The sequence below is a fragment of the Pistacia vera genome, unplaced genomic scaffold (genome assembly GCF_008641045.1).
Source record: "Pistacia vera cultivar Batoury unplaced genomic scaffold, PisVer_v2 Contig609, whole genome shotgun sequence".
Classification (NCBI taxonomy): Eukaryota; Viridiplantae; Streptophyta; class Magnoliopsida; order Sapindales; family Anacardiaceae; genus Pistacia; species Pistacia vera.
Window position 1 is genome coordinate 254,626 of NW_022196456.1, and position 14,982 is coordinate 269,607.

Sequence of the window (14,982 nt, forward strand, 5' to 3'; positions counted from 1 at the left end):
AGTTGCTTTTGAGTTGAGAACCATGTATAACTATGTATAAATTTTATGATAAACAATATTATAGTAAAAAGGAGCTTTGTAAATCCAATAAATTGAGGAAATTTTGTGCAAATGTAAAAGGGTGAAAGGGAACTGCACAATTTGGGGAAGAAAAGGTGAAAATCGGATGACTTGGTGACTGGTTTTAGTAACGTCTAGAACCTTTTTTCTTGAGGACTAATAATGTAGTTTTCAACAAGACACTTAGAAATCTTTTATATTAGTTATTATAATCATATAATCATAATGGCTAAAGTAACCATCTGGACTGTCTTTCCCCAATTTTCAAGTGCACAAAAGAAACAACTTTGTTTTGTCATGTTTGTTTCCTTAGATTTAGCTAACTCGTAGCAAATATCCTACTGTAAAGGCACTTGTCTCTTTGCCCCTTATTTCATAAGGATGTTTCTTCCTGTTTTCTACCTTCTTGTTAAAAATTAATTTCTTGTTATATATCCAAGAGAGATGTTTCTTGGTATCTTAGAAAACATTTAGTTCTTACAACTGGGAAGTTAGTTGTTACTACTTTGATTTGATGTGCTAGCGTATATGGTTTGGATTGTTGTGTCTTTAAATATAGTTAATGCATGTGGATAAATGGGAATCATAGAGAGTACCCATGTATTGAAACATGAGTGCTGAATAGAACTTTCTGCATAAATGTAATAGATTATCTTCCTGATTTAATTGTAATTATTAATTGTTTTTTTCTTAATTATTAATACACAAGTTTAGTTTAGTTCATTGCATTCAAAATGAATTTAAGTTGTTAACGATTTTGCAGAAGAGGCAGAAACAAAGGCTGATAACATGCAGGAGCAGACAATGGAGGAGATAAATGAATAGTTAAAGGCTTCAGTTTCTAATACTGAAAGGGTAAGCATTGTAATGAAACAAAGTTATTATTATGTATCAATGAGTACCCATGTTTGTATGATAAATGATAATTTTTGTATACGCACAAGTTAATGTAGTTTAAACAAAAATTTTGATGGTTTTGTTTCTATCATATTTGTTATCTTATAATATTCTAATTCTCGGTATTATAATATAAATGAATCAGGATAATCAATTAGAAGAAGTTAAAGATAGAGGAAGTGTAGAGGAGGAATGGGAGCCGGAGCTTGGGATGGTTTTTGATTCACTTTATAATCTTCTCCAATACTACAGAAGCTATGGGAATAGAATGGGGTTTGAAGTTATTATAAGATCCTCAAGGAAAGGAGATGATGGAGAGGTGACAAACGCGACACTAGCTTGTTCTTGTACTAGAAAGTCGAGTAGTAACACCCGAAATGCTTTTAAATTGTACCCAGTGACAAAGACAGATTGTAAGGCTCGAGTTGGTGCAATTGTACGTGGTAAAGAAAAATGGAAAATATGTTCAGTGGGGTTGAATCATAACCATGAGCTTAGTAGCCCAACGAAAACTAGATATTTCAAGAGTAATCGTGGTATACAACCATACATGAAAAGGAGACTTGAAATAAATGATAGGGCTGAGATTAAGCCGAATAAAAATTTCAATTCCATGTTAGTTGAAGCAGGCGGTCCTGAGAATTTGACTTTCTTGCAAAAAGATTGTAGAAACTATATTAAAAAAGTTAGGAGGATGCGACTTGGTGCCGGGGACGCTTATGCAATCCAAAAATATTTTTTGAAGATGCAAAAAGATAATGCAAATTTCTTTTACATGATGGATTTAGATGAGGAGGGTCGATTACAGAATGTTATATGGGTGGATGCAAGAAGTAGGGCTGTATTTAAGGAATTTGCTGACGTTGTCACATTTGACCCTACATACTTGACCAACAAGTATGATATGCCATTTGCGGCGTTTGTTGGTGTTGACCATCATGGACATTCAACACTCTTAGGTTGTGGGTTAATCTCCCATGAGGACACGGAGACTTTTGTTTGGCTTTTTGAATCTTGGCTTGCATGTATGTGATGTATGTGGAATTGTGCTCCAAATGCAATAATCACTAATCAAGACAAGGTGATGCAAAATGCAATCAAGATTGTGTTTCCTGATACACGGCATAAATGGTGTTTGGGGCATATAATGAAGAAATTGCCGGAAAAGTTAAAGGGTTACAACGAATACGAACGTATTAAGTTTGCTTTGCAAAATGCTGTGCATGATTCATTGACATGTGAGGAGTTCGAACAATGTTGGATTGGATTCATTGAAAAATACAACCTTCACGACAATGAGTGGTTACTTGGACTGTATAATGAAAGACAACGTTGGGTGCTAGCGTTTGTAAAAGACACCTATTGGACAAGTATGTCTACCACTCAATAGAGTGAAAGTATGCATGCATTCTTTGATGGGTATGTAAATTCTAAAACCACTTTGAATAAGTTTGTAGAACAATATGAGAATGCATTGTGTGATAAAGTAGAAAAAGAAAAAGAGGCTGATTTTAGATCATGGAAATCATGGATTCCTTGCATAACAGGTTATCCAATGGAGAAACAATTTCAGGAGACATACACGACTGCAAAATTCAAAAAGTTTCAGCAAGAGCTTACTGCTAAGTTGCATTGTGAGATATCTTTTCCAGGCCACTAAATCTGAAATATAATATATTGTAAAGGAAGTTGTCGTGGTCGGGGAGACATGTCGTAGTGTGCCTTTTGTGGTTTGTTATGATGACCGTGGTTGTGATGTTTGTTGCAACTATCGATTGTTTGAGTTTAAAGGGATTATTTGTTGACATGCAATAGTGGTATTGCTTCATAAAGAGATTTATCATATAACTGAAAAGTACATTTTAAGAAGGTGGAGGAAAAATATATATAGATGCCACACGAAGATTAGAGTTAGTTACAATAGCTAGAGCACGACTGCTGAAAGAGAACGGTTTGATCAGTTGTCTAATTCATTCTCTGAGGTGGTTGATTTAGCCTCAACCAATATTGATGATAGTTATATGGTGATGCATATGATTATTGACATGAAGAAGAAATTATTGTCAAACGAATGTGCTGGCGGGATTGATAGACATGGTGACATGTCATGTCACAGTGGATCAAATTTTGATAGTGTTCATGCTAATTCCACAAAGGTAAGCAATAAAATTTTAACTCCTCGGGTTGTTCATTGCAAAGGTCGACCTCCATTCAAAAAGAAGCAATCGAAGCTCGAACAAAATGTACGTAAAGGTAAACAAATGAAATTTAATGAAAAAGTGTGTGTTGCGACATCCCTGAATCGATTGTATGATGGGGGTTCCCAAGAAACCAAGCAAGCAAATGAACCTTTTCAAGATGCGATTAACTTCCAAGGATGTGAAGGAGTTCATATATTAAGTCAGGTATGATTCATTAATTTTCTGCCCTTTTCTTTTTGGTGTACAATTAATTTCTTAAGTCATTTTTTTTTTTACATTTTCCAGAATTACAGTGAAAGGTCAGTCGCTTATAGGCCGTATCCAACAGATTCAAACTTGTGAATGAAGAATAATGGGTGAAGACCATGGTGAAAAGAATAGATAGTTTGAAGATGTTATATCGTAAAGTTGTATTATATAATTTATTTTTGTTCGTTTATAATCCAAGCTAAAGATATCATGCTGTTCTTGGATAATATTTTGTTCTTGTATAATATTTTGTACATGCAAGACATCGATTTAAAAGATGCAAGATTTACTATAAGCAAAAAAACATTTTATTAATACAATTGTTGGCATTAGCCATTTTTTGTACAATATTTTTACCAAAACAAAACATGACCCCACAACATAACATTGGGGAAAGAACATTTAAACCTTGAAGCATTTGAAAACCTAAATTAGATGCAATAAATTACATCAATGAGTTGCAAAAATATGGTTCTCTTTAAACAAGTTGAGTCCGATGAGCTGACTTCTTGATTCTGAACAATCAATTTATGTGATTTTCTTGATGACTGTGGGTGGTTGCAAGGGTGTTGGGGGTGTTAGGTTGGTGAAATCTGGGTTAGGCAAGGCCAAGAAAGGTGGCTGGGGCGCAGGGAGGGTAGAGTGGCTTAGGTACAATGGGAGGCAACTGTGGTGGCGGGTGATGGCTGGGAAGAGACTACAGTAAAGGGGGGTAGTGTGTGGTGGTGGGTGATGGTTGGGAAGTGATTGCAGTGGATAGAAAAAAGGGGCAGTGTGTGGTGGGCAATGACTGCAGGTGGTTGCAGGGGTGCTGGCGGTGTTAGGTTGGTGAAATGTAGGTTGGGCAAGGCCAAGAAAGGTGGTTTGGGGCGCTGGGAGGAGATGCACATGCACTGGGAGCTGCTTGCGTGCGCAGACTCTTGCTTGCTTATTCCTTGGTTTTGGTTTTGGTTTTGGCAAATGGTTGAGCAAGTGGTGAGCATAGAACATATTCAGGTGGATATAGTGATTGACTGACTGGATGCATGGGGAAGACCGAAAAACATTACAACCAATCAAACAACACAAACCCTCCCAATATAATCAATTTCCCATCAAACAAACTCCAAAACAAATACGCCAATCAAGTTGCCATTCCCACCAGCAATTCCTCCTGTAAGCCAAACCACCTTACTGGGACCATTTTTCATTTTTCATCTTTCAACTTAGTCAATATCCTCCCTTAAATTGAGCCACCTTACTTTGTACCATTGATTCACCAGACACTCAATTTTGAAGTTAAAAACATGTATTAGCAATTTGTAATCTGCAAAGTATCTGCAAAGCATAAGCATTCATCAATCTGAACCACAACATTTAGTATGAGCACTAGCACTTTGAAACATATTTGAGTTAATAAGAATCTGAAATTTTAGAACTCTCTCTCTCTTAACTTCGGCTTTACTCTTTACTCAATAACTAATATTAATTAACTTGCAGACCATTCCAATGGTTCTCGATCATGTCCTGCAAAGCCTCAATTCTGCTATTAACTTGCTTGGCCACAAAAAGTATATTCAAGGCACACTATAACCATACACAATACAGTCCAAATTTCAAAACCAATTCAAGACTCTTCTTAAGAAAGAAACTGTTTACATGAAAAACAATTTGAGTAAATTATTTACACACTTTTTAAGAAATTTATAGTAAATTAATTACACCCTAGCGCACAGAACCAAATCCATCTTTAGCCAAGAAATTTCTTTTCAATTTGGTTTTCAACGTTTTCTTAAGTGCAGATTATGGCAATCTAACAAATTTCGCTGCCTGTTTCTTGTTTTCCACATGTATGTAATTTTTTCAACTTTAATTTATTTTAGAAATGGCATTTGCAGGGTTCATAATTTTAACTATACCTGGAGCAACCACATCAACTGCAAGAGGAACCCCCAAGTCGCTCCTTAGTTCTGCACAAATTGGTTTTACAAAGCATTGTTTTCCAAAAAAAGTTCCAGCATTTGATGGAACCAGGGATTGATTCAATTGATGAACAGAACCGATCCATGAAGCTATAAACCAAAAGGAAAAATGAAAAAAAAAAAAACACTGCAGTTAATTGAAACAATCACAAACCCAGAAACTAAGTTCAAACATTGCATTAGTGGGTGATCTTCAGTGGGGATGATAGGGGTTTTTGTCAGGGGAGGGCGGTGAGGTGAAAGGTGGCGTCGGGGTAGATTTTTGATGCCGAAATAGATCGAAAATTGGTTTGAAGAGTGCGAACCCTAGATGAGCGGCGATCGGCGATTGATGGGTGATCTTCGGTGGGGATGATAGGAGTTTTGGTCAAGGGAGGCCAGTGAAGTGAAAGGTGGTGTCAGAGTTTATTTTCGATGCCAGAATGGTGGCTGGCGATTTAAGGGAGAAGGAGATTAGGGCACAGATGGTTTTTTGGGCAAAAAATTTGTAAGCGAGAATGTATTTTGAGGAATTTTTTTTTAAAACTATCTGACGTGACAAGTGACTGACATGACAGATGAATTGGCATCACCACGTCATGTTGTAGGCTGGTTCGTAAAAACTAGTAGTATGCATAATATTTTTTATTAAGAAATAACAACTAATTTATTAAATAAACAAAGGATATTACAACAACTTGTGTTTCAATATGAATATCATACTTTCCTTTCAATTATCTTTCCTAACAAACAAATCATTTTTTTTTCTTCAACTTGGATATAAAGATCTATTTATCTAAGATTTTTTCACCTAAATAAAATATTCTATTCTATCTTTTGCTGGAACAGCCCAAAAATAAGTGTCCAAATTCCAAGAGTCTCGTTGGCGCTTTGTGACCAATTCCGAATCTAATAAAAATACATGTTTTTTTAAAAGAAAAAAAAAATCTCCGTCCAAACCGCTTTGTGGGTGGTCACGTGAAGGAGCGGAGCAATAATATGAATGGGGCGGTTACAGAAAAGGGGCAGTTTGTTGCCAGGACGGAAGTTGAAAAAAAGTGGCTTGACGAGCCCTCCACTTTTAAAATTTTCAAAGCTCAGAATAGTAAAGCCGGGTTCATGATTCAACTCCGTCCTTCATTTGTCATAAGACTGGAGTGAAACTACGTACCAAATGACAAAAAAAACAATTGATGATAAACCCACGCGCAACATCTGTACATGAGGACACGAGAATATTTCACCGTCTACATCTGGGTGGCTGGGTGGGGTCTGCGCCAAATTGGACGACTCACTGTCAGTCCAATTGTACATGTTTTCGTGACGAAAAAAAAAAAGTTTTGCACGCGCCATGCAGAGAGTGATGAAAATGGCAGTTGATGAAGTGGTTCTTCTTAATTCTTATATACGCAAAATTGTGGAGTCAAAGGGTGAGGAAACAGTATCAATAATAGAAAATGAAACCCTAGGCAGAAGCACGTGCAGAGCATTTGATGAAGAAGCACGTGCAGAGCATTCGATGAAGAAGCACGTGCAGAGCATTCGATGAAGAAGCACGCGGTGACGGTGGTGGCGGTGGTTGTGTGAAAGTCCCACTGAAGTTATAGTATTTAGAGACAGGGCATATTAATGTTAAAGTTCGGGAAGGTGCAATTAATAGTGACTATATTTGTGAAATGGAGACAGTTGATTGAATTGATGAAGGCAATGGTAATATGTGCCACGCGTGTATTGCAAGCTATTCTTCGGTCTTTATAGAGGAGGAACACGCCAAGTCATCTTTCAACTTATGAGCCGCACTACTGGAATTATATATATATATATATATTGAACACGTGCGACTTATTAAAAAAATTATGAAACACCACAGAAAGTGCTTCCAACACCCACACACAAATAAAGGTAGAAAAAAGTATAATATAAAGACATACATTAAACATGTCAGTAAACGACAAACATAAAAGATGATAATTTAAAAGCAACCTAATTTATATCCTGTAAATAAATATTAATGGTTAATTTAAAGTGATTATCGTAATTAAAATTTAATGGATGTTTAAATAAATCTTATTATTATTATTTTTAATAAAATATTAGTCCTGAGTCGTAAACGCACACCTTTCATGACTTAAAATTAGCTAGGGCTTTTTACACTAATGAGTGGTCCCACCACGGCACCACCCAGAGCCGATATAGCCCATTATAAAACTAAAGCTCCTTCTATTGAATCACATATTGTTATACAACATACAACGCTTTCTCCTTTTATTAAATTCACCTCTCTCTCACTCTCTCTCTCTCTCTGCAAATACAACGCTACAGATTGTGATTCAAATGGCATCCGCTTCTCTTTCTTTTCCTTCTCTGCAGCTCCAGTTCCATACTCCACAAAAAACATCATCATCAAATCCATACTCGCGTCGACTATCAATCCGTCCCATCACCGCCTCAGTTTCCGAGAAGCCATCTCTACAAGCACCACCAACCACGGTTTCACCATCTCAACAACCCACTCAACTTCCGATCCGAAAAATTCCAGGAAACTATGGTCTCCCTTTTATTGGTCCAATCAAAGACCGTCTTGACTATTTCTACAACCTTGGTAGAGAAGAGTTTTTCAAGTCAAAAATGCAAAAGTACCAGTCAACTGTGTTTCGAACCAACATGCCACCTGGCCCTTTCATCTCTCATCACCCGAACGTCGTCGCTTTGCTAGACGGTAAGAGCTTTCCGATTCTTTTTGACGTGACCAAAGTTGAAAAGAGAGATCTTTTCACTGGTACTTTCATGCCCTCAACCGAACTCACCGGTGGTTACCGTGTTTTGTCATATCTTGATCCCTCCGAACCAAATCACGGAAAACTTAAACAACTCCTCTTCTTTCAATTAAAGTCTAGCCGAGACAGGGTAATCCCAGAGTTTCACTCTACCTACACAGACTTGTTTGAGACTCTTGAAAAAGATTTAGCCACCAAAGCTAAAGCCAATTTCTCTGAAGCCAATGACCAAGCTGCCTTTAACTTCTTGGCACGATCCCTTTACGGTACAAACCCGGCTGATACTAAACTCGGCCTCGATGGCCCTACTATTATTCCTATATGGGTTCTCTTTCAACTCAGTCCAATACTCACTCTTGGCTTACCAAAGCTTTTAGAGGAACTGTCCATCCACACATTTCGTCTTCCTCCATTCCTGGTAAAAAAAAATTACCAGAGACTATATGATTTCTTCTACGAGTCATCAGGTACCATTCTTAACGAAGCAGAGAGGTTGGGCATCTCCAGAGAAGAAGCATGCCACAACCTGTTATTTGCCACTTGCTTTAATTCCTTTGGAGGAATGAAGTTTTTCTTTCCCAACGTGGTCAAATGGATTGGTCGAGCAGGGGTCAAACTCCACACGCAGTTGGCAGAAGAGATCAGATCAGTCGTCAGATCCAACGGTGGAAAAGTCACGATGGCCGCCATGGAACAGATGCCGTTGATGAAATCCGTCGTGTACGAGGCATTCCGCATCGAGCCTCCCGTACCGTTTCAGTACGGAATAGCCAAAAAGGATATGATCGTTTCAAGCCACGACGCATCGTTTGAAGTGAAAAAAGGAGAACTGTTATTCGGGTACCAACCGTTTGCAACAAAAGATCCGAAAATATTCGAGAGAGCAGAGGAGTTCGTGGCGGATAGGTTCGTTGGCGAAGGTGAGAAGTTGCTAAAGCACGTGCTATGGTCAAATGGACCGGAGACAGAGAAACCAACGGTGGGAAATAAACAGTGTGCTGGGAAAGATTTTGTGGTTCTGATTACCAGGCTTTTGGTGGTTGAATTGTTTCTCCGATATGATTCGTTTGAGATGGAAGTAGGAACGTCGGCACTGGGGTCTTCTGTCACAGTAACCTCACTGAAGAGAGCGAGCTTCTGAGTTGAAGGAGAATAAAGCAGTTATGTAGGGGTAATTTGGGAAAAAAGAGAGATGTTAATATGGTTGGGGGAGGGTTATAATGGTATTTCGTGGAGTTCAATTAATTAGCTTTGTTTTCAGTTGTGGATGTAGATATGATGATTGAGTAGTCAGTAGTTAATAATTTGGTTTGTTATTTTGATATAAAGTTTGTTGGGCGAAAAGCGCATTTACAAGAGTAGTCTCTTTCTGAATGAGTGGATGCAAATATTAATTCACTATGAAAATTATTTATTCTGATTTTTGCTTGTAAGAAATGTCTCTCATCAACTTAACATATTCTCCTTCTACTTATCAGTTCTCATGTACGTATAACTTATGCAAAAGTTGACAATATAACAAAAATGAAAACTTCTCTCTACTTATTTTGGCGGCTGAATTTTTCAGATTTACACCTCCTTTTCTTAATCCTATACTGGGACTTGGAGGAATGTTTTCAGCCCAAAAACATAGGAGGCCATTGGACCATTTTGTTCTCATTCAAATACGATACCATCTATTTATTTATTTCTTTTTTATTATTGGATGTATTCACACCAGCTTTAATTAATCATTTGAAGTCCTGGAATTATCAGTCTGGTAAAAATCCTAATAACTATCCCTATTAGTGTTTGGAGAGACTCGAAATTGAGGAGGAGCTCATGAAACTCCTTTTGTTCTTTTTATCATCAGGGCAATGCTGGTTCAATCCCATCTATTTTCTAATTTTTTCTTCTACCTCTTTTGCTCACAATCAACCAACCCAAAATCCCATCTCAGTTATTCATAAACATTAACGCTAGAATATTTAACTCTTCTCAGGATTATACAGTACGATAATGTTTGATATCATGTATTCTAAGATGTTCTGGGTACAATTCTACAATAGTGACTGGTATTCAGATGAGTGGGTACTATTTGGCACTCTCTTCAATAATTGAAGTCAGATTCTCCCTATTTAATCTGAATATGGATTTAGTTAAGTTACTAAGCCCATTTGGATTTTGAATTATTCAATTTAATCCTATTGAACTAATTTCTATCATAATGTTTTTTTGTTTTGGGTGATCAGGGTGTTCGAATCAATTTGCATACACCTTAACTATTCTTAAAGATTTATTAAACACTTTACAAATCTTTCTATCGTAACATTGCTCATCACTCATCGTAGTAATAGGAACAACAAACCTACCTTTCTTTTTTTTCTTAAACTGGGAAAATTTTAGACAACTCTAAATTAATGTTATTTGCCATCATGCGTTGTGGAAGAACCTATCGTTTCTGTATAAACAAAATACTAAAAATGTCCAAAATAATGTTAAAATTACGAAACTAGGGATCAAAGACGATCATCAGAAATCACTGAGCATCATCAAATACTTGTAACTCTGAAGAGCTCAAGGAGCCATGGTGAAGGGAGAAAACTGTTGCACTGCAATGCTGCATTGACAACACTAAATTAAAAAAATATGAACAGGAGATGAAGCCACTTCCCACCTTAATTAATTCAGTTCATCATTGAATTACAACATTACTTAGCAAACTATTTGATGAAGGTGAGCTTTGTTCACTTAACCAAGGATCTTGAACTGAAACAGGAGAATTTTCCTTCAATCCATCAATTATATCCACATTATTAGCTTCTGTGTGCAGCAGGAAAAAACCACCTCTACTCTCTATTCCACCTTTTTTAACAGAGAAACTTAGCGGCTTTTCGCTGATATTAGAAAAAGAAGAGCAAGGAGATGGCTCTGATGAAAAGCTGTACAAGTGATTTCTTCAGAAGATGCCCATCTACTCATCCTGATTTGCTCCAATTCAGCTGCTACCTCCATCATTGAAGGTCTCATGTCCCTGTGAAATGCAAGGCATCTGAATGCCAATTCAGCAACCTTATGAACCGAACAAAAGGTCCAAGCATCACTATGGGGCTCTAGAAATGGATCTATAATCTCGTCTAAACGCCCCTTCCCAATCCTATCAGAAGCAAAAGCAGCCAAATTAACTTCATTTTGAGGCCTAGAAAAGTCCACTACTTTCAAAGCTGTTATGATCTCAACAAGAACTACTCCAAAGCTATATACATCACTTTTGTCTGAAAGATGGAAATTCTGATGATACTGTGGATCAAGATATCCAGGAGTGCCTTGTGGTGCAGTGGAGATGTGGGAGATTTCAGTCTTACCAAGCCTAGATAAACCAAAATCTGCAACTTTGGACTTAAAGTTGTAATCCAAGAGTATGTTGCTAGACTTGATATCTCTGTGGTATATTGGAGGGTTGATAGCAGAATGAAGATGGGCTATGGCTTGTGCGGTTTCTGTGGCAATGGTGAGGCGAACTGGCCAGGCAAGTCCATCACCTCTTTCTCTTTGTAAATGTTGGCACAATGTTCCATTAGGCATGAATTCATAGACAAGGATTTGTTCACCATGTTCTATTGAACAACCTAAGAGGCGGACTAGATTCGGGTGGCTCACAGATGATAAGAGCTTGATCTCATTTACTACTTGCTCAATGCTGTCGGTATCTCTTTGTTTTATCCTTTTAATAGCAACCCATAAATCATTATTATGGAGCTTTCCTTGATAAACCGTGCCATAGGCCCCAGTTCCAAGCCTTTGCTTCTCAGAGAAACCGTTTGTGGCCTTCTCAATTTCTTTGTACGGATAGATGGGAATGCTGATGCCTGTAGCTTCACATAGGCGGTTCTTTGTTCTGTTTCTGGTTTTTGAGTAGGATCGCCTTCGAATAAAACAGCATACTACACCCAAACTTATAATAAAAAAAGCCCCGGCAACGCTACCTGAGAAAGAGAAACCATATTTAGCAGATGAAAATTTAAATTCCATTGTGTATTGAAATAAGACATGAGACCAATCTGATGTTATAAACCATTAATTCCTAACTGTTAGTTCGAGGCTATGAAAAAACTTAAAGAGAATTAATGACTGGCATTTTAACATGATACTTCCACCGATGTTAGAGTGAGCAATATATTAGAATAATTTCTGATGTTACAGAGATTAATACTCCAGGGTTTTAGCCCTACTAAATAACACTAGACTCCCAGTTATATGCAGAACATATATATTACTTGTGTCTTTCAGGATTAAATTGTCTTTATAGTGTTTCTGCTTAAATAGTCTTTTTGTTCTCTCTGTTTCTACCAACCTTGGAATCCATAATAGGTACAAAGGGGGCTTTGTTAAATGAAAAGCAACGAATTTAAAATGAAGAAAAAAAATTCTTTGGCGGTGTTGTTCAGTTGGTGAAAGGTAAGAAAATTAGGTACCTCCAATTAAAACAGCAGTTCTAATTTTTCCTCCGCATTGGCCAGAGATAAACTTTGCAGTGTTGCAGTCTGAAGAGGCTGTTTACATAACAAAATTACAAACAATCAAGGAATAGTCAAGTCATTTTCAGGTTAAGGAATAAGGATCGACTTTAAGCAGTGGATATAATTGTATTCCTTTTATTATATATTGATCAACGAGTTTAAGCAGTGGATATAATTGTATTTCTTAGGATGTAATGATCTGTTTAATCTCACTCAAAAGTGGTCATCCACACATATAACCAGACAATAAATTTGTCTATAAAACAACAGAATAATGATAGAAGGGTCCCCCATATGCATTAGGTGAAACTACCCATATGCATGTTCCTGTGTACATACTAAACTTGACTGATACTTGAATTATCTTTATCTTTTGCTCATACAAAACAAAATTCAAAAGAAAAGAAAATGAAGCTACCTCAAGAACATGATAACATTCCCCCTAGTGCTAATTGATTGAGTTGATTTCACCTTTTTTTAGCCTTTAACTCGAGATTAGCATGGCGGTTGAATGGCCAGAGGCCCACAGCGCACCATTTCTGGGTCCTGTTGGGGTCAACTAACTTTACTTTTTGCCTCGAAATAAGGCATTATAATCATTTAACACTTTCCGTTAAGAATTGCATTCAACTATTAGTCCACATATGTATCATTGCCGCGTGCCCCTTTTAATATGTAACTGTGCTACTTCCATACCATTATTTTACAAAGACTCGAGAAATGTTATGTACTTTCGTGTGAGTGGAGACTAGTCTGACTGGTAAAATGGAATCTAATGTTTTTATTATATCATTTCCATATCTTATAGAATCATAGATTATTTCATTAAAAATAATAAACTTAAGCAAAGTTGAATTGTGTGAAACTCTCTGTTCATGTGAGCCAATTAAGTTGGGACCTTAATTATCAACTGGCTTCAATTACGGTATGAAATCACACTCTTCATATATTTAATTAGTCACTAAATAAAATCACAAAATCAAGACTAAATTAACAAGATCAGGCAACGAATGAAACAACAAAATCCCTGGAAAACCAGAGAAGTACTGACCTTTATGGCAGCCTATGCCTGCATGATAGCCATCTCCTTGGAACCCTTGTTTACATTGGCATCGAAATCCTTGCCTTCCTCCGGGAGATAAAACCGGAGTACAATTTGCATCCTTGGAACAGTAGGACGATCCTTCTAGCCACCACCCCAGCTCCACAACCTGAATATCTAATGAAACTCCTGATATGGATGGCTCTGCTGATATGGACGACAAAAGATACTTGCACTGTCGCCTGGTAATATTATCATAATCAAGAAATCCATAATCTTTCTCTTCCGAATAGCAACTGATATTGCGGCTATCATTTGAGTCGCATTTAAATGAATGAAATTGAGTCTGCAGGTCAATTAATGAAGGTATTTCACATGTATTGACAGTGGAATTGCAGTCGTTTAAAAGTATGGCGTTTCTTGCTGTTGGGGCGTAGTTGTGGGTGAAGAGTTGGTGAAGGGTTTTGATTGAACGGATGCATGTGGGTTGGATGATAAGTTTTATGTTATCGCTGTTTATGGTTTGGACTGGAAACTCGCCTATAAAGATTTGACCTTTTGAGCTGCAATTCAGATGAATATGGCAACCGCTAGAGAATCCAAAAGGGTAGGAGACGAGGTTGTTGCCGCATGTTCTGTCACATTTTATAGATGCATGAACTGTGAGTACTGAAAACATATTCAAGATTCCCACAAAGAAGAGAATTTGTAGTTTTAGAGTCATGTTTCAATCTTAAAATAAAACTGAAACTGGTAGAGCGAAAGGAAGAAAATTTTAAGAAAGAAGAAGGAATTCAACTACGCTAAGGTTGAAGAAGTTGAAAGAGAATTTGAGAAAATGGAAATTTTATCGTACTTTATTGTTGCTGTTGAGTAGAACCACCATATCATACAAGGGCTTCGGCTTGGGAGGGAGAGAGAGAGAGAGGATTCATTTAGCGTGTGAAAGTTGGACTGCTACTTTTGGAAGATTGAAAATTTAATTGAGATTTTGTTACGTAAACGTAGTTAACATGGAGGGGTGTGAGTTTCAAGAGAAAGCGAGTGGGTATCTAACGTATTGACTGGTACGGATTTGAAAAAAAAAAAAAAAAAGATGAACAATGAAATCCATTAATGAAAGACTGAAGAGCAACTGTTTCCACACCTCTTTTCCGTCGTCTGTCTCTACTCCAACTATTCTTTGTTTCTTCAAATACCCAGACTTTTGCTACAAGATTCATGTAAAACTGTTGTACATATGGGGACAAGAGAAGGGATCTTTTGAATTGTCTGTTGCTTAGTTTTCTGGTGGTTGAATTCGCCACATCAATCCTC

The 14,982-nt window shown here is 37.2% G+C and overlaps 3 protein-coding genes across 3 annotated transcripts; 2 read left to right on the plus strand and 1 right to left on the minus strand.

Annotated features, from left to right (window-relative positions):
* Positions 1 to 1,093: 1,093 nt before the first annotated feature.
* On the plus strand, positions 1,094 to 4,113 carry LOC116110627 (protein FAR-RED IMPAIRED RESPONSE 1-like). Its single transcript, XM_031396849.1, has 4 exons — positions 1,094 to 1,982; positions 2,505 to 2,591; positions 2,953 to 3,113; positions 3,973 to 4,113. The coding sequence occupies exons 1-4, from the start codon at positions 1,094 to 1,096 to the stop codon at positions 4,111 to 4,113; spliced, it is 1,278 nt and encodes a 425-aa protein (XP_031252709.1).
* A 3,568-nt stretch (positions 4,114 to 7,681) lies between these two features.
* Positions 7,682 to 9,544, plus strand: LOC116110673 (allene oxide synthase 1, chloroplastic). Its single transcript, XM_031396897.1, has one exon. The coding sequence runs from the start codon at positions 7,682 to 7,684 to the stop codon at positions 9,263 to 9,265; it is 1,584 nt and encodes a 527-aa protein (XP_031252757.1). The 3' UTR covers positions 9,266 to 9,544.
* Positions 9,545 to 10,538: 994 nt separating this feature from the next.
* On the minus strand, positions 10,539 to 14,793 carry LOC116110688 (wall-associated receptor kinase-like 14). The gene is given in 4 exon segments (XM_031396912.1): positions 10,539 to 11,043; positions 11,046 to 12,089; positions 12,579 to 12,656; positions 13,675 to 14,793. Coding segments are annotated over 4 exon segments (2,082 nt in total). The 5' UTR covers positions 14,390 to 14,793; the 3' UTR covers positions 10,539 to 10,798.
* Between the last annotated feature and the right edge of the window lie 189 nt (positions 14,794 to 14,982).